Source organism: Empidonax traillii, unplaced genomic scaffold (genome assembly GCF_003031625.1).
Source record: "Empidonax traillii isolate 1590-97213 ecotype Southwest subspecies unplaced genomic scaffold, ASM303162v1 scaffold249:size1902748, whole genome shotgun sequence".
Lineage (NCBI taxonomy): Eukaryota > Metazoa > Chordata > Aves > Passeriformes > Tyrannidae > Empidonax > Empidonax traillii.
This window is the reverse complement of record NW_020955442.1, coordinates 639,620-658,866: the sequence shown is the minus strand read 5'-3', so window position 1 is coordinate 658,866 and position 19,247 is coordinate 639,620. Positions and strand designations below refer to the sequence as shown.

The 19,247-nt window shown below is 40.5% G+C and overlaps 1 protein-coding gene across 1 annotated transcript in view; it reads right to left on the bottom strand.

Moving 5' to 3' along the window:
- Positions 1-1,821: 1,821 nt before the first annotated feature.
- Positions 1,822-19,247, bottom strand: part of ANKRD33B (ankyrin repeat domain 33B) — a 41,698-nt gene continuing 24,272 nt past the window's right edge. The window contains exons 2-4 of the mRNA XM_027889050.1: positions 17,311-17,440; positions 11,585-11,725; positions 1,822-4,967 (exon numbers count right to left, since the gene is read on the bottom strand). Coding sequence (XP_027744851.1) covers positions 4,117-4,967; positions 11,585-11,725; positions 17,311-17,440 — 1,122 coding nt within the window. The 3' untranslated portion in view covers positions 1,822-4,116. The remainder of the gene's footprint in view (positions 4,968-11,584; positions 11,726-17,310; positions 17,441-19,247) is intronic.

Here is a 19,247-nt window from a genome sequence, read left to right as displayed (position 1 = left end):
TTTAGAATACTTTTCTTTAGTATTTTGTCAGAAAAACTAATGCAGCAAGATGCTCGGTTTGCTGGGGGCAAGCAGGAATACATGGGCCAAGGAGAGGGTCATGAACGTCCTTTCCTGCTTGTTGCCCACCTATGGCTGTGGGGTATCTAAACAAACTGTGGAGTGTTAAGTCATCAAGCACAATGAGCAGACCTAATAAAACCAGGCTGCGTCGCATGAATTACAGAAGGTTTCAGTTCTGACCATCTGCAAGTCAGCATATTCTACATATTGGGTCCTAATTTCAGTCACAGCTTTTGGAAGTGTCCTGCTGAAAAGTAGATGATAAAAAAGAAATAGCCTCAAAGAACATTTCATATCTGTACGCCATTTTTCTATTCAAGGTGTTTTTTTACTGGCTGCCCTAATATCTCTCCATCAGCAGGACAGCATGAGAATTCAGGACTATTAAGAAAAAGGCATTCAGTGAAGAAGCCCAGTGAGGATTTTTGTCAAGGCTTAAGGAACAGTGTTTTGTTGGCATTAAAAAAAACCCCAAATTAATAATACGTAGTGACACAAGGAGGCAATCATATGTGATTCTCTGTTCCCATCTGAAAAATCCCCCATGGTGGTCTCTTCCTTTTGACATCACTGCTCACCAGAGATGAGACCACAATATAATTTTAGAGAGTGTTGGGAAATGCTTGGACTTCCACTTTCCACCATCACTATATTAAATCTCTGCTGCTTACTGCAGAATTAAGTCAGCCCATCAGGCTGGGAGCTTCCCGGTGAGTGAGCGTCATGGTGACATGTTCACAGTGTACTGAGGTAAGCAATGGCTGTGAGGAAAGACACAGCCTGTGCTCCAGTTTCACTCACAATGCTCCAGAGCATCCTTTCCACTAATGTGTGAGACTGCAGCCTGGTACTGTAGGCATGTAGAAAACCTTCCTCGACCCTAAGAATCAGTGTCCCTTTTCTCTCTGTGGGAGCTCCCTTCTCCAGCAGCACCTCTTCCTTCCCTTTGACCAGCTGCCAGGAGGTGCTGCCAAGGGTTTGCATGCTCTTTTTTAGGAGGTAAACCGTGCTGCTTGAATGATTAGGAACAACCTGAAGTGCAGCCGGCATTGCCTGGCATTTCATAGTTAGGGGTCTCCTGGGGAAAAAAAAACACCAAACCACAACAAAACAAATATCAAACCACTCTATTTGTGTTGATCCAGCAATAATTAAATTCTCCTTGGCTGCAGGAGCTCAAGGGGGAAAGGTGGTTGGAAGAGAGCCAGGCATGCCTCTTCCCCTGTTATGGTCCGTTTGTCACAGGTTTCAATAAGCATGGTTTATGGGAGCTTTGCCCACTGCAACCTTCAGACAGGCAATAAAAACTGAGTGAGATGTGCAGCACTTGGGATAGGACAGTGATGAAGAAGAGAAGAAAGCTGGGAGGCAGTGAGGCAGCAGGGGAGGAAGGCAATGGGGACACAAAGATCTGTGTCTGCATTTCCAAAACTAGCAAGTGCAGAGCTTTACAGAGATGCGCAAAATGGAGTCACGCTGTCCGTAATGACAATGTGGGCACAGGGCAGCGAAGTAACAACTTCTCTCCCCACCGAGACAGTCAGACAAAGCCTGATGGGGGACAAATGTACTGGTTTTCTTTTATTGACATGGAAAAATTCACGAGTGGAAGTTAACCCACAAGGACTCCTTCCAGAGAAACCAAATTGCTTTCAGGTGTTGCTGATGAGTCCTTTGGTGAAAGTGAGTGGGCTTTTAGATCTCTTGAAAAGGGAAAGGCAGCATCCCCAAACCCCTCTGAAGAATAAGGTTGCCAAATAAGTTTAACAGCTTGTGCCTCTTTTAATGGAAATACCACATATTTATGCACATAAACACAGTAAAGTACAAAGGATTAGAAAATGGGCTTAATTTTCAGCCCCCAATTCTAACATACTGTATGTTAATCCCTGAGAGCACCTGTCAATTGTCTCTCTCTTGCAAGTGAAACTGAAAGTGCAAATTCAAGTGCTCATCTGCAGCACAGGTTGCTTTTCAGATAAAGAATCTGAGTGCTAATCTTCAAAACGCTAGGTTGGCAGTAAACAAAAATTATTAGTTAAACCATTCAGTACAACTCAATTTGAAATCCATCTCGACGCCTTTGCCGCAGACAGCTAAAAGATTGTCTTCCTACTCTCCAAAGTAATGAGGTCAGCTTATATTCTGGTCACTCCAAAGCCACTGTAAAATTGGTGCCTATGAGTTGTACAGCACTGATGCACCTGCAGACTAAAATCCTCTTTATATTCACAGGACTGGAGAAGTGTATTAGCAGATGCATATTCCTCCAGTTCTGACCTGAGAGTGCAATCTGGCCAGCACAGCTACTCCAGCAAGAAGTACAAAGAACAGGCTATGTGCAAAACTCCTTGTTTCAGACATCTGTCATAACCTCTGTCAAGCCCTGACACCACAGATATGAGCTGGCAGTGCTGATCTGAGCACTAGTTTTCAATCAACTGAATTTATTTCTCCCATGACATGCACAATTTCATTACAAATTCAGTGAGACCACGGCCAGGTTTTGTGCTGTGGGAGCAGAGGATGGAAAAGTTTCCCCTCTCTTTAACTGAAGGGAGAAGCCAGTGACAGCAGCAGCTTGGTCTGCCTGGCTTCCAGCACAGCAACACCTTCAGGAGGACATACCAGAGCACATTTCAGTTCAAACAGGCACAATACCTGAGCAGAACATTGCCCTGAGGTGTGCTGTATGACTTGCTGTTTGTGTTTGACCTCTACTTCTATGAACATAATGTTTCTTCAGCAAGCAGCAGGTTTACAGCCCTTCCTTATCAGACTTTGCCAAGGTTTGGCAGGTTGCTCAGGCTGACTGCTGGTAAAACCGAAGGAAGCCTTTACATGGACTGCAAGAATCTCCAGCAACCTGTGGGAACTGCAGCTTGGAGATGCACTTACATACTAGGGAAGGTTTTCTCCCAGTGTTGAGAGAGAGGAGTGAGGTACTGCCCTCTCTGGGCACCCAGAGGTGTAATACCAAAGATTACAGTGATGTCTGGCCACATTAGTGCCTGAGCTGCCTGATACTGCATTTCAAAGCGTATAGCTGGACTTGATACCTGGGAAAACTGAACTTCTTCAAGCTGTATAATTTTCTTGTCCTGGCTATAATCTGGAAAGGCTCACAATAAGCCTGTTTTTTTAAACAGAAATTTAAAATATCAACCTAAAAAAAGCCCACCTGTGCCTCACCATCTCCCTTATTTCACATTTAAATGCAATGACAAAAAATTCCCTGAGACTAAAGAGGAGACAACAGATAATGCATAAAGGGAAACCTAACAGGGGAGGCAAATCTTAGGTGATGGTGGCATTCAAAACTTAGCTTCTCTGTTGCTTCAAAGAAATCAGTCCCTGCCCTTGATTTATACCTGCAGAAGATGTGAATACCTCAACTGCAGAGATATTTCAAATGCAGCCCTTTTTATATTCAACAGAGCAAACAGTATGCATTAAGACCTGCATCCACGCAGAATGTACAGAACTGTACAGTTTAATACCTATCCTTAAACTTTGTTTACTGGAATTGAAATAAAGTGCTTAGTATACCCAAAACAATTGTAGACCTGGATTTTCACTGCCACCAACACTGGTATGTTTTAAACTTTTCATTATTACTATAAAATCTTGCAATACATCTACCTATGGAAGGAGAGGGAGGAATGTCTAGTGTCAAAAGCACACTCCTTCATTTTGTCCATTACAAAATGAACACAAAATATAATCCTTTCACATATATGTTGTTTTTCAAGGTGTTTCTCAGTCATTCACCTGGAGCTGATAAAACAGGAATCTGCAAGAGGACTGCACCACTTAGAACTTCCTGCCAACAGCAGACAGGTAAACTTAGTAGGTCTTCCATCTCAAAATACGTTTGTGCTCTACCATCAGACATGCTGTGGCATAACCCTTGCTGTATTTCTGCACTTTAAAGGCCATTGCTCAGTATTCCAGCTCCATGAACAGTAGGCATGCACAAAGGCATTCAGTCTGTTATCCTGCTCAGATAACGAGACTAGTAGCTCAAGAACCTTCTGAACAACTGCCTTTAAATCAGGTCCTGTTTCGGGCAGGAGACACCTGCCTCAGCTTTTGAGTCTCTGGTGCTCTGTTCTTGTCCTGTTCCTCTGCCTTCCTCCGCTCCTCTTTTAGCTCCTTGTATCTCCATTTGGGAATCTGCAAATAGGGGTCATCCTTTGCACTGCTCCTCCTTCTCGCCTTCTCTGGCTGGAAGGTGGGTGGAGGAGCCTTGCTGACACGGACTTTGGGGATGACAAATCCTGGCCTGACGCTGCTCCGTCTAAGCAGGTGAAGCGGCAGGAGGCTTGCTTTCCTCGTGGCTACTGTGTTCACTTGAGAGACTGCAAGGCTGATGGGCTGCAGGCTGGCTCGACGTTCCTTCTTCTTGGGGATCACCGTGACTTTGGAGTTCTGAAAGAACTTCTCGTAGCTGCTAATGTGATCTTTATCTTGAGATCGGATCTCCTCTGCTCTCTGCCTCTTAAGGATTTCCTGCACAGCCAGTCTGCGTTTACCGACAGAGGGTGGGCTGCCTGGGCACACAGTCCGGCATGCCAGAGCAATGAAAGGACTGCCCAGGCTTGTTGTCACCTTCACCATGTGGTCAAGGACCCCATCTTCTTCTGGGCCATAGAAAGAGCGGAATGAGACAGCTGCCCTTACGCACTCTGAAATCTTCTGCAAACAGGTCTTTGGCTCCGCAGCCTTGGCAAGAAGTTCCTTCATCTTTGGCCATTCTGGTTTATACTGATCAGAAAACTGTTCTGGGCATGGCCTGTCCATCAACTTTTGCATGATGAAGGCAGATTCTGATCTTCCTGTGAAACAAGCCCATTCCCATGAAGTCAGTCCACGGCTTGGGTCAGTTGCGTGGACATTTGCCCCTCAAAAGAAAAAAAAACAACAAAAAGCAATTAGTGTTAATTAGTGAAACTGCCCACACTTTTGTTGCTATGATCAGAGGTGAGTCAGGCAGATCCCTGCAAGAAAATGTCATATAAGATACACAATAATATTTGTATCAAAATGAACATGCCCTAAGGACAGATCAGGCTCCTGACTTTCAGAACTCCTGATTTGTTCAAAACAAAGCAAAAAATATTAAAGCTGTATATCTAAAATTCTCTTAAAACCAATACAAATAATGAAATAATGAATTTCAGCTGCACTTAATCTTGACTGGCATTTTAAAATCCATTCACTTGCACTCACAAGAAGAGAGTGATGAATATGGAAAGAAACAATTCTGGCCACAAAAATCCTCCCCATGTAGAACAGGGACTTTACACTGATCACTGCCACTTGTAAGGGAGATCTTGGGCTAATGATCACAAGTTCCATGAAAATATCAACACACTGCTCACCGGAGGTGAAAACAGAGAATAAAATACAAGGAATTTCTATAAACACATTTAAAATGGAGAAAAATAAAGAAAAAAAGGGGGAATAATGTGCAATTCATGTTCTCTTATTTCTGAAAGGATACTGTGGAATTAGGAAATATTGTGAGGATGGTAACAAGAGTGAATAAATAAAAGGAAAGTTTTCATAAATGTCAGAGAGTAGATAATGAACGAGATGGACCTTCAGCCTGAGACCAGAACAGCTGTTCTTATTTACCTGAGATTACCAGCCCTAAGGAAATGAAGTAATTGGTAGCAAAACCACACTGTTACTACCAAGTGGGCCAGCCATAAGAGGTATCTGGAGCACAGATTAGACAGCAAAGGCCTAGACATTTGAAGCAGAGTCTTCAGTCCTAAAAGAAAATGATTTCTAATGGCCTGTCCTCCCATTCTCAAATTATGATCTTTATCTCTCCATCTTTGCCTTCCTTTTGATCTCTTCATGTTCCCATAAGCCTCCAAAGATAGGTTTCTTCCCTTGTTCTTCACTCTTCTGCTTTCAAGTTGGATTACACTCTTCTCCTCCTTTACAACTTCTTAGTACTATACCCACATTCCTTGCCAACCAGAAAGTTGCATGGAAGTCCTCTCAGTTATGGTATTAGGGTGGGACTGTGGGCACTTGCCAATGAGGATGGCATGTGCCCACTTCTGCTTACACTGAAGAGTTCTGTAAAGGACAAAGGAAGCTCAATACAGAGAGCACCTGTGGAAGAATTGCTGCAGAATGAGCGGCAACAAGTAGTTTTGGAAGCTGAAGTTAGCAGGACATTGTTGCAAATGCCCAACACCTTACAGCTGGTGAATGCTAAAGGGTACAAAACATACATCCAAAATCTGGCTTGTTGTCAACAATTAAAACGAATCTCATAGATGTGTCAGGGACTTAACAACTGGCACATATTCTGTGAATTGCACTCAATCGACCCTGGGCACTCCACCTGGGCACACACATCTTGATGTTTTACAGTATGTGGGCATGTAGGTGAATGAATTAAATCAATAGGAGAATGAATGAATACGCTGTTTTCAGGCAGAGATGTTCTTAAGCTGAAAATCCTTTGTTTTATATTCTGCCTTTGAACTTCAGCTAATCTCAAAGGGAGCTTTGCATGCTCCAGTGCGCAGACTTTGTTCAGCAGGTCTGCTGCATGTTCCCTGGGATAGGTACTTTGCCCAGCTGCTTCAAATGTAACTCAGCTTTGCACTGTTCAGTCGCAGTTCACACATATTACTCTGCCCCTGTGGATAATTTCTGGGTTCCTTGAAAGAGTTTAAGCTGGGATACGATCAGTGTTTGGCTTATTGGACTTCTCTACCAGATGAAGCACCATTTTCAAACAGCAAACACAAAACAGACCTACACAGATCTTGTCACAAAAGAAAAGACAATCTGTCCCAATACTTTGCAAGAAGGAGATGTCCAGAGACTGAGACCTGGGGAAAAGAGTAGAGAAATCCTGTGATAATTTTTTCTTCAGGGAGGATTATCTTAGTGACAGCATTTCAAATTAGAATAAGGAGGACTTAATATAAGGAATGGTAACCAGGAATTGGTTTGTGATGGGTTCAATATAACCTTCCCCACAAAGGAAGTTTTGTCATTACCAGAAAACAAAGGAAAAAAGAGAGCATGGGGAAAGTGATCAAAAGCTTAGTTTTAACCCTATTAAGTACCAGTTGACTCCTAAGTCAACTGAGAAGATCCCTAAAAAGAGGATGCTAGAGACACAGACAGGAGTGAATATGGACAGAGATACCCTAAGCAAAAGAGCCAATCTCAGTTTAAGTGTAATTTGAGTGAAATTTGCAGAGAGGACCATTCAGAGAGAGAGAACACAGGGGTACTGCATGAGTCAAGCATGGGACCCACCCAGACTGAAAGACAGAGAGGAGGCAAAGAGGAGGAAGAGTCAATCAAATCAAAGAGTTCACTAGCTCTAGACTGAAGAAGGGACTGCAATATCTCAGAGGCAGCAGGGTTTGGTGAGGTTCATGACTGCAGAAATTACAGTTAAACCAGTCTGGAGAGGAAAAAAGACATACAAACATACACCCTCCTGGTTCACTAGCCTGTTTTGAAACTTCCTACCCCACGTTCCTAGTCTTGAATCTCTCGCATCTCAGGCTAGCCTCTTGCCCTAGTCCCTTCTTAACACTTGCCTCGATCTGTCCTCCTTCCCACTAGAGCTGACTGGGACCATGGCAGACTATGTGGAAGTTGTTTCCTTGTTGTACATGTAACAGGCAAGGAATTAATACAGGAAGAAGAGCAGCTAAAGGAATTATCTTCAAATACAAAATTTAATTCTTAGCTTGTAAACAAGCAAAAGGTATAGACAGCTGTTTACCATTAACTTCAAGAAAAAGTCATTCTAGCTCTGATATGGTGCAGCCAGGAGACCTTGGATCAGAGTTGTCAAAAGAGAGCAATGTGGGAAAGTGCTCACTGGGGATTCCCCACCTTTGCCTGGGGGCTGCAGTCAGCTCTTGTCTTTGTCTGAGCTAAGCCTGGCCATGTGCCTTGCTGATTTGGACCCTGACCCACAGACTTAATTTCTTGGTTGACCTCAGAACTACCTTGTCTCTACAGACTTGCCCTTGTCACCTAGCCTGCCCAACAACCACTGCAGTATTGGATGTTCCTGGTTATTGTCACAAGCCCTGCCCTGTTCCTTCGAGTAGTGCTTTTGTTGATGAGGCTAGTGCTGAGGCCATGCTGTCACCCTTGGCTCACCTCCCTTTGACGAGAAGCCTGCTCCTGACAGATAAGTCCCCAAGGCTTTTGGAAAGTTTATCTCAGAAAACAATACTATGGAGTATTGAAATCCCAACCTTTCGACAGAAATCAATGATGACTTTGTACCTTGTATCCCAAAATCTCTTCTAAGATGTGATTTATTATAGTTGTATTGATTTTCTGTACAAGTCAGGAGACATTCCTGAACAAAACTGTCATTCAGCAGAATGCCTTATCTGGAATAAACACGAATAGTCATGTCCCTTTATAAATGTCATAGCTGTTCTTATTGAACTAATTGTCACTTCAGCGTAAATAGAGCCAAGAAGTTCTCTTTTAGGAAAACTGCACTTGCCACTTGCCTTGCTTTTCCTAAAAAGTTGCCCTAAAGATACTTTTCAGCACAATTAGTTTGAATACACATGCTCCTTTAGGATATCAATATCCTACTTTATTAAGAAGGTTTAATGTCCCTTGAGATGCAAAACTGACATACTGAGTTTAAAAATGGGGAGTGAGGAAGCTCAGGTATTGTTACTGACCTGTTTTATAGGCAGTATTTAAAACCCAGTTTCCAGATCCGGGGCCACTCTGACAACTTTACTAAAGCAGCACTGAGTTTACACTGGAGATTACAGCAGGGCTTGACACGTGAATAACAACCAGCATTTCTGGCTGGCTCACTTGATGAGTGTTGGCAGTGGCGCGGCCCTGGCAGCGCAGCAGCCTGTGACAAACTGCCGATGAGAGACCGGCTTCCCCCTTCCTCGCTGCGCACTCACGAATAGCGAATTCACATGTTCCAAAGATTCACTTTGAAAGAGCAACATTATGTCCAAGTGTCTCAGAGTGCCTTAATCTTGTAGTGATTGACCTTGGCCACCCTCCAGGAACTCAGATTTTAGAAAGAGCAGTCACTTCAACAATCCAGCTCCAACCATCTGTCACACATTGCTGTTACCTTTTTCCCCATCTGACTGTGCTAAATCCAGCGTTCAATCCAGATTTCAAATCCTACTGGGAAAGTGAGTTATTTTGCTTTACTGACCTCCTGTGTTGCCGTGAGTAGCTGGCCATCCACAGAGGTCTTACCCAAGCCACTGAAAAATACTGGTTTTAAAAACCTCCTGGCTGTAACTCTTCTCTAAACATGCATACCTGCTTTGTAGCTATGCAAGTAGGCCCATAGCTGATTATGGGTGTTCCTTCCTATTTTGCCATGCATTTTTATGTTTCAACAGAACTTTGCAAGTTTATTTGTGAAATCGATTTTTTTCACCAAATCTTTTAATGACAGTTTCCTTTACCTTCTTCAGCACAGTAGCACTTTATTGTCAGCAGCCACCCAGTATCCCTTAAGTCCCAAACAACTTCTAAATCCGTTCTGAATGGGCATCTTCCTCCCTCCACTTCAGCAGACTCTGAGTGCTAAAAAGTACTCAGATATTAAAATGGGCACAGGCAATGTACCACAACTTCCTTTGTGGCCCTTATTTTGAGCTGAAAAAGTGAGGAACCGCAAAATACTCACCAAAACATTTATATAAATTGCAATGTAGAAACTCAAGAGTATATTAATTCTACACCTCTTTAGTCAGTGGATGATCTTTGGGTATCCTCACTGTCTCTAACACACAAACACGTTGATACAACTTTCTGTAGGTAAACTCAAGGTAGAGGCCAAGAAAGCCATTTTCTGGCAGGCTAAAGGTTTTTTCTCCACTGTAAGTATTGTACAGAAAGTATTGACTATTGTGGTTGCTACCTCTGGCATCTAAATAGCCGAGGCAGCAACCACAATAGTCAATACTTTCTGTACAAGAACCAGAATGATAAGGACTGAATTATCAACAAAGCTGAAAGGTTGTGAAATAGCTTCTAGTGACCCAAACAAAAAAAACAAGCTTCCATCAGAACTCTAGTAATCATAATAGAAGGCCATGACACTGTAAGGCAAATTTGACAAGTCATGAAGTCTTAGGATTGAAGTTTCATTTTAAGATTCATAACGGGCACTGGAAAATTCTGAGCTAGCATCTGCACAAAGAATGTGTTAGTCCAGAAAGGGCATCTGTTTCTAGCAGTACTCTAGCTCTGACAGTCATTTCATAATTTTTTGTCATAAAAATTTAACTCCAGAATTATTTATCTGATTCCAAAGCCCTGATTCCAGTCAGTGTAAGAGGCTACAGAACCTTGCAGAAAATAACATGCCGGTTACCACATCATCTAAACATTTTCTGTGTCATCAGTGTGTCATTCCAGTCTAGAAACTGGATATTATTAAATGAATGGTAGTAATATCACTACACTTGATAAATTCCTGTGGCTTAAAATATTTTGATTATGAAGGGTTAGACTTGCATGACAGCAAAATCACTGAAATGAACTACTTATTCAAGATCTCTCTCAATGAAAAGGACCTGTAGGACTCTTCATCTAGACAGTAACAGTATTTACATGTCATTTGTTTTAATTTACATAATATTTAATTTGTGTCAAATATCTGCAACTGAAATACAAGAATATATACTAATATAAGATAGATATTTAAGTAGTATATAATGATTTATATACAAATTACTTAATATTAAAATGCCATACAACATTGTGGCTGAAAGATACTCTATGCTAGGACTCCTCCTGTAGAGACTGTTGCCCTTCCAGGGGTCTTCTGAGTCTCCACTCCAGGACCCCTTCACCTTGCAATGCAATACAGCTAGAAATTCAACTGCAGACAAGGGCTAACAGCGAGAAACATAATTCCTGTTCTCAGACGTGAAGAGAGATAGATGGGAAGAGAGAGAGGTGCTCACTCCCTGTGCCATGACTCCCTCCTTGCAGCAGAGACAGACCTGCTAGAGGCCTGTTGCCCATAAACCTGGAGAACAAATTCAGAACTTTAGAGGCATTAGAAGAAAATCTACATCACCAGATTTCCCACCAATATTCCCTGTGGGATATGGCTCCTATAGCCTACACTCTCCTACTGAGAGCCAGAGCCGCTAGAGCTCTCCAGTCCCTGCCCCAGTTGGAGGCAGAAGTGGAGGTCTGGCTGTGGTCCCACCACCATCATGCAGACTGCAAGAGACCTACATATCTTCCCCAGCTGTATAATGAATTTCATCAACTCCTTTTCTACAAATGTTGATGCTTCCACTCCCCATACTCTCCTGGAAATAAAATGAATCTCAACCTGAGAGCTCTTGGAGAACTCCTGGATGAGAACTCCTGAGGATGGCTCATACAGACAAACTGAGTGCCCCCAAGAGCCAGTTTTCTTCTTGGTGTTCGTGTATAACTGTCTATTCTTTAGTTAGATGAAGACAAAGAAGCAGCAAAGCACTTTGCATACCTGCCATCATCAAGGCTTTCACACATTCTGTTCGACCCTGCATTGCAGATTTCATCAGTGCTGTGAATCCAAACGCATTCCTCTTCTCAATATCAAGCCCAGGAAAATAGTTCAACAAATAGTTTGTAATGGTTATGTGCCCTTTAAAGAAATGAAAAAGCAGAAAAAAATATGTGACAGAATAAAGGCACTCTCTCAAGGTTAAACCATAAATTACTCCTGGGGGTCTGTTAACTGGAAAATGCAATATTTAAGTATTTAATAATAAGTATATTAAGTATTTAGCAATAAGATCTCTTTTCTTTGTGTACTCTTCCACTCATTGCAGTTATCAGCCTTAGGGCTGATGGTTCCAGCCAGCCTTAAGTGGCACTGACTTGTGACCAGAGTGTTGGGATAGAAAGTGGAAAACTTGGGTTCCCACCTTCTCTCAAGTTGTTCTCCTTTCTGAAAAGACAGTTTAAGGTAAGAGAATAATTGAAGGCCAGAGATGGTTCACTCTGAGGTTGCAAGAGGCCCCAGTTTCTTGACTCACTGAGTAGCAATGCAAAGGGAATCCCTACAACTTCAGGAAGGACGGCCCATCACCATGGGTAACTGACTGCAAAGGTTCACCTTTTTCCCTTCCCTGCTAAAACTGAGTCTTACAATCACGGTGCTTCATTAAAAAGTGATGATTGCATATAGTTGTTTCAGCCAATAATGTTAAAAAAACATGTTGGGCCTGATACAAGAGAAAAGACTATTTTGTGTAGGATCCCACATTTTTATTTTTCCATCTGACAGTGTAAAGCCACTTGTCCACTCACCAGCAAGAGGAAAACGGGGCAGATGTTCAGTTTTGCTGGTAAAAAAAATTCATATGCCTTGCATGCCAGTATAACTGGTGTCAGCAAGGGCCTACTGAGGAGCTGAAGACATCTCTGGCTAAGTGGTTGGAAGATCAAGTAAGACATCAAATCTTTATAATTGGACTATCAGGCAAATAGCGAGTGCCATTAGGACTCATTTAAAACAGTTTTTCCTTCACTTGTCAATCATTTCATGATGCTTTGATGCTTTATAAAATAACGCAGTCTGTCAGGCAGCTGCAACAATCACAATTTAATTACTAGGAGCTGTAAAAATATTCTCTCATACCACTCTGAAGTCCAGCTGAATATTCTGTGATGCATGACATTCAAATTCATTTGAAATGTTACTGAAGCAAATTATAATTCATACAGGACAATTTAAAAAGTCTATAGTGTCACATCTGGTGCAGATTTAATCAGCAGTCGCTTTGTACCAACACTGTCCTGCACTCACTTGGAAAAACAAGTTAAGAAAATCTTTGCTGATTAATTTAAGATGTTTTGCAGATGTTACTCTTTTTCTCCTATATTTTTTTGTACTCTGCTACCTTTCTGCATAACTGGAGACTCTCCTGAAACATGAGCAAATGTAGAGATAGTGCAGATCATCTGACAAACTCCAGAGTCTGAGAAAACCAAATAACAAGCTCCCAGTACCTTGTGCAGTCTGATGAGAATAAAATATAAAGATTTAACAAACCAAAACAAGAAGAACAAAGCAAAAGTGAACTGGGTTCAGGACGGGATCAAGTGACCTGGTCCTGCTTACTCAATACAGAGGCTTCAGCTTCACTGACTTTATGGCATAAGATCAAATCTAGCAGGGTATTGGTTACTAATGGGAGAATCTTTGTGCCCAAATTGTTTTTCAGAACACTTTCTGTTTCACTGATGTAGAGCATGTGTCTTCATGAAGGCTTTGGAACAGTTGAAATACTGCTTTTTGACCACAGAAACCAGGGACAAACTGAAACAAGGAGAAATAATAAAATGGAAGATTTTTCAGCAATTATTACATCATTAACAATTTTCTTCCCTTTACCAAAAGTATAATTGCAGAAACAGATGTTTTGCAAATCTGGGGTGATCCTAAAAGTTAATCCTGAAAGATCTTGCTCAACCTAAATTCTCAAGGGGACTACAGATGGCCTCAAATGAGACAGAAAAAAAAAAAAAAAAAAAAAAAAACAAAAAAAAAAAAAAAAAAAAAAAAAAAAAAAAAAAAAAAAAAAAAAAAAAAAAAAAAAAAAAAAAAAAAAAAACAACAATAAAATAACAAAGCAAGTTAAGTTTGTGATTCTCAGAAGTTTTTTGTTTTGGGGATTCCCGAAAACCATTTCAATTTTAATCTGCAAGATCTTCTATCCTCTGAGGTTTGCTTCAGATTTCTAGTTCAAACGGATCTAAAATTCAAAGCAAAACTCAGAGCTGCCAAGTTTTTGTTCAGTCGCTGTCATACACTTCTGATTTAAGGCCATGAAGTTTGCTTTGGTTCTCCTCTGTCTGGGTGCACAAGCAGTGTGTACCTAAATCATAAACCAGGTGAGTCTTCTGTGATGTAAAGTCTGGTATGAACAGCGTATGCAGCTCTAAAATAAATGAGCCTGGCCTCAGCCAGTTTGGGGATACCGAATTCAAATCAGGCTTTTCCTGTTTGCAAGCAAGATCTATCTTCTACCAGAACTGGCATGCTAAAGGTACACTTCTTCTCCCTGTGAGCCAGATTTAGAGATCAGCACAGATGTCTGTAATAGCTTAATTCACTTAATTGCTGCCACAAAGGAAATGCCTGTAATGATGACAATATTGCCTAATAATCTATGTAATGCAGGCAGAAGGATAAGCTGCATAGTAAGGAAGATGCTTTGTCAAATAGCATTGCTATTTTGAAATGTACCTGCAAAACACTTTTGTTTAATTTGTGGGTGGTGAATGGATGGAACAAAAGACACCCAGCGGGCTTTATCCTCTGGGTATTTTAGGTGTTTGCATTCTCATGTCTTTCTTAATAAACAGAAGCTGGGATAATTTCCAATCTTGTGTTCCCAGCTCTAAAGCCTTGCCCCAAACTGGTCCCTGTAACATAAAATATCTATACCCTATAAGCAAATATGACTGTCTCTGAATGCCAGTGCATGCCAATTACCTTACACTGATGTAGCTATGTCTACATCAGCAGCAGAATTGAGAAAAGAAAAAAAAAAAGTCATTTTTCTCATTTTTCTTTCTCTTTTTTAAATCACTCTCCCTCCTCCCTTTCTTTGCATTTGTTATTTCAGTCTCTTGTTTGCATCAACCCCTGCTTTTTTTCCTGCATTGTCCTCTAAATTATGTTTAATGATTTTGCTTCTGCTTCAGCAGCATCGCCGCTCATTTCTGGGCACCACCTGCTGCAGGCTGCAATGAATTTACAGTTTTGGAAGGCAAGCTCTCTTTGAGAAGGGATATAAGAAATAAGAAATATTGAGAAAACAAATAAACAGACCAATTTTGAAACCTGAAATTTATACACAACGCAGAGCACTTTGTAGTTATTTTTCAATACCAGCAAGCTTGTTAAGAAAGTACTGCTTTTCACTGATCCATCCAACCTGTCTTTCTCAGGTCAACCCATGCAAAGAACTTCAGCTTTAGATACTTTTTTTTTGAAGGATGAGAAAATCTCAAACTATCAAAAGCAATATGAGAAACTGAATTCACTTATCTTCTGAGGCTCAGATTTGAGCACCATGTCTGGGCAGTCATTAAATGGCATAAGCAAGTGTGGATTTTAAACTCCACTAGCACAAGTAAAGAGGCCTCTCTGTCACCTCCCTTGACGTCTGTACCTCATAATATAAATGCAGCCTCTGCAACACAAGGAATAATTCCTCAGGACTGCAGCTTTTTTCCCCATCCATCTCCTCTCTGAGGTCTGGACATACATGATGGCTCACTCGGCCAGTGGATCATAACAAAAATGGCAACATTTTCTGAAACCTTCTAATATTACCTTACAATTAACTGAAACATGGTGGATTTGCAATTAAAATTTCCATAGGAAAACCCACACTTTTGGTTTAAATAACAGTTATCTCAGAACAATTTATTTTGCAAAAATGTTATATTTCTGTGGCCTAAAGTTTAAAAAAAAACCAAACCAACAAATAATTCTCCTCTAAAGGCAAGCTTGCATAAGCTTTGCTTTCAGATCTCTATAATACATTGCTCAGCATTACTACTTAACATGCTGCAATAATTAAGCAGCATCTATTGCACTGTAGCTCCTCTGGTTGCAATGTTAACCTCACAGTAATCTCTATTAACACTATAGCATCTTGTGATAATTAATTAAATAACTGGTGTTAACACTGGAGCTCAGGATTATCACAGGCAGGGGAAAACATCCAAGTTGCTGGGTGTTTGTATAAGCTTCTGCTGACTACAATCATTTCCAGTTGCTTTGGGGATCGATAGCAAGTACTGGCAGAGAGCGTCAAGTGAATGTCAGCCCACTGAATTAATTCTGAGCTCATTATCATGAGTTATAAAACTCAGGAAGGAGTGAACGCTAAACCTTTTGTAGTCCAAATTTATATTAAGGCAGATAAATAAAAGTAGATTAGTGTTTTGGAGGCTTCTCCACTTTCTTTGGAAAACTACCATAACTCATGACTTTGGAATGAATGTGATTACTGTGGTCACAATTGCTTCTTCCAGATTCAAGACCCATCTTGCAATGACTTCTTTATCAGAGTTCACTTTTTGGTACTACTCAAAGCAAAGTTGTGTTTCTATTCTGTGTTTCCTTCAAGCAGACAGCATCTGGGAGTGACTACTATGTCCCATGAACTTCCACAAACATCCCATACTCTCCATCAGTCAGAAAACATGATAAAGACCAGGCGTGTGTTTCCTTGTAAGCCACTGCCTTTGAGGAACATGCTTGAGTGATGGAAAGGAAACCAGGGATGCAGAGCTAGACGGCCCTTGGAAAAGCTTTTAGACTGCAAAGTGATGATGGCATCATTGGCGAAATTTTTCCTGATTTACATTCTTTGGCACTTTGTTAACTCTTGTAGGAGAAAACTAAAGCTTCCCTTAAAGATTAAAGTGCAGCCTTTTGGTTTTAACAGAAATATTCAACTGATTGTTTTTGAACTGTACACTTGAAACTGGTAACTCTCTTGGTAGTTTCTCTTATATTTAAGTGATCTGATACACCGGTTCACTGATTATCATGCTGGGAGGTATAAAAGAAAACCTGGGGCTAAACCTGCTCTCACTGCAGTTTGCAACAGGATTAGCATGGTTGATGTCAATATCAGTCCGTTATAAAGGGAGCACTGGCAAACACTAAATCCTGTTGAGGATTTTTGCTTTTAACTATGCAGTGGATGAAGAATGTCTTAGCAGATAAGGTATTTGTTAATGATGATACATTTTCCTATAGTCAGGAATTACTACAGACCCATTGAGGTAGGTGTAGCAAGCATGGGGGAAAATATGTTATAATGCAATAATGCAGCACATTACACGTCCACAGTGTTCACTTGTTGCTTGCCAGAGCAAACATAGGCAATAAGCTTAAAAGAACAAAGCAGTATAATACTGCACACTTGGGACAAGATTTTCTTTATTTTTTAAGTTAAAATCATTAATGATATCTACTAGAAATGTATAACTTTTGCTGTCTTAATCTACTGGATAAATATTACTATAGATTAATTAGTTGAAAGAAAACAATGACAAACTTGGGAGTGGGTTTGGCCAGGATTATTTTACACAAGTTAATTTCTTTCAGCAATTTGAAAAACAATTTAAAAAAAAAGTAGCTAAAACACACACTTCTCCCAAGACCCTGAGCGTAAGAGGTAATTCAGAGAGCCTTACCTGCCTGTGCAGCTGTAATTAGAGCTGTGTTCCCTTCGTTGTCCTGCCAGTTCACATCAAGGTGAGGGCATTGTGCTAAGGCTATTACAATATCCACATAACCTTGGTAACAGGCAATGATGAGACCATTCTGTAAGTAAAATATGAAGTGAGAGTGAGGTTTACCAGACTCAAAAAAGTTCAGTGAAGAAGCATACTAGTCTACATTTTTTTTTTCTAGACTGAAAAACTGAAAAGGTATTAGCATAACTAGTGATTAGCTCCAGGCACAATGTTCAGATCTCAAACACTTCTTTTTATCTCTGCCCTTTGGCAAGTAACATCTGAGACTCCTCAGAAATACCTGAGACAGTAGGTATTACATTATGCTACATGCAAAGTAACTGCTTATAAATGGCTCATGTTTATATGGCTATATACTCTATATCCAAATGAGAATAAATCTGATTTTATTATATAATAAAATGAAGCCAGCAGGTAAGATGAACTGGACCTGCTCTGAATATTAATTCTCTGAAAAACTACTACTTGTTCTCTGAAGGGGAAGTGTTAGGCAGGAGTTGTGTTCACACTGCCTGTTGCTATCTTTAAATACTTCAGATTTCCCATTAGAACTGCATTTCCTTTTTTTTTTCATTATCATAAATAAAATGAAATTGCTTTTAGAGTTCCTCTTTAATCTGCTTTATGACAGCTGCAAGCTGTAAAACTTCCAGGAGGAAGCCAAGGCGCCAGGTAAACCTTGTAACTCTGCTTGGTACCCAGGTAATGTTTCATTCCACAGGGGTAAAACTGACGATTTCCCTAAAATACACCAAAATACACTTGTCATTAATTAAAGGGAACTACAGTACTTAATCCTGTTTTCTCACTTGACCACTAGGATGAACGCCATTGTCTCTGGTCCTCAGGATTACTTGGGCAGCATTACTGCACGGGGCTGATGGGTGTTGAGGAGGGCAGGTGCAGATTAATTAATGCTCCCTGTGCTCCCTCTTCACTGCCAACACATAACTCAGTTTACTTGACCTTAGCATCAGTATCTGACTACCAAAAAGGGTAGAGACACAAATCCCAAACTCTGGTAACATTGCTTGCCTGAAATGCACTCACACAGACATGTCACAAGTTCATAACCACAAAAGACTATCAAGAAGGAGAACCTGGTTATGAAAACAGAATGGCCCACCCTAACTCCTCCATCATTTTTCTAAGCAGCTCTTACTTACACATTCTTTTTATTTCTTTTCCCCATGGATGCTACTGAGAAAAAGACATTCATCAAATGAAAACTGTGCCTTCTGATTTATTATCATTATAACTATTTAGTTATTATTTCAGTGTCCTGCTCCACTGTTTTTCTGTATACTTCTGTTGGCTTAGGTGGCAAACAGCTTCACTGCCAACTCTTTAGGCTGTTCAGAGGCTATGTAGGTTATTTCTCAATTACTTTCAATATCAATCTTTCAATAAAATAATTACTCTGATTTCTTTTATTCTCAAGTCTCCCTTGTCCTCAGCATGAAGCAACACCCACCATTGCTTTATAAAGAGCATCTCCATTTCCTTGTGAAGAGCCTGTAATACTTCAAAGCCTTCTATTGAAATTGTACAGAGGATTCTTCTAAAAGTAATTTTTTTCAAATATATATATATATATGTATAAGTTTTCACTCAAATGTAGCTACTTTCCTGGTGGGATTGTTCTGATTAATCCCAGTTTGCTACAATGTAATAGCTTTTAGCTTTAAAAAAAAAAATGTGTCATTGTCCACTTGGTAAGAACTTGAGTATTATTTTATTTTCTTTAATAAATTCATTTTTCACGCAATGGTGAGGATATAGTCCTTTACAACTCCAAAATCTCTGCAGATTTAAAACACTACCCAGTCATTTAATAAAATGTCGGTTACTAACAATAGCAAAAAACTAAGTTT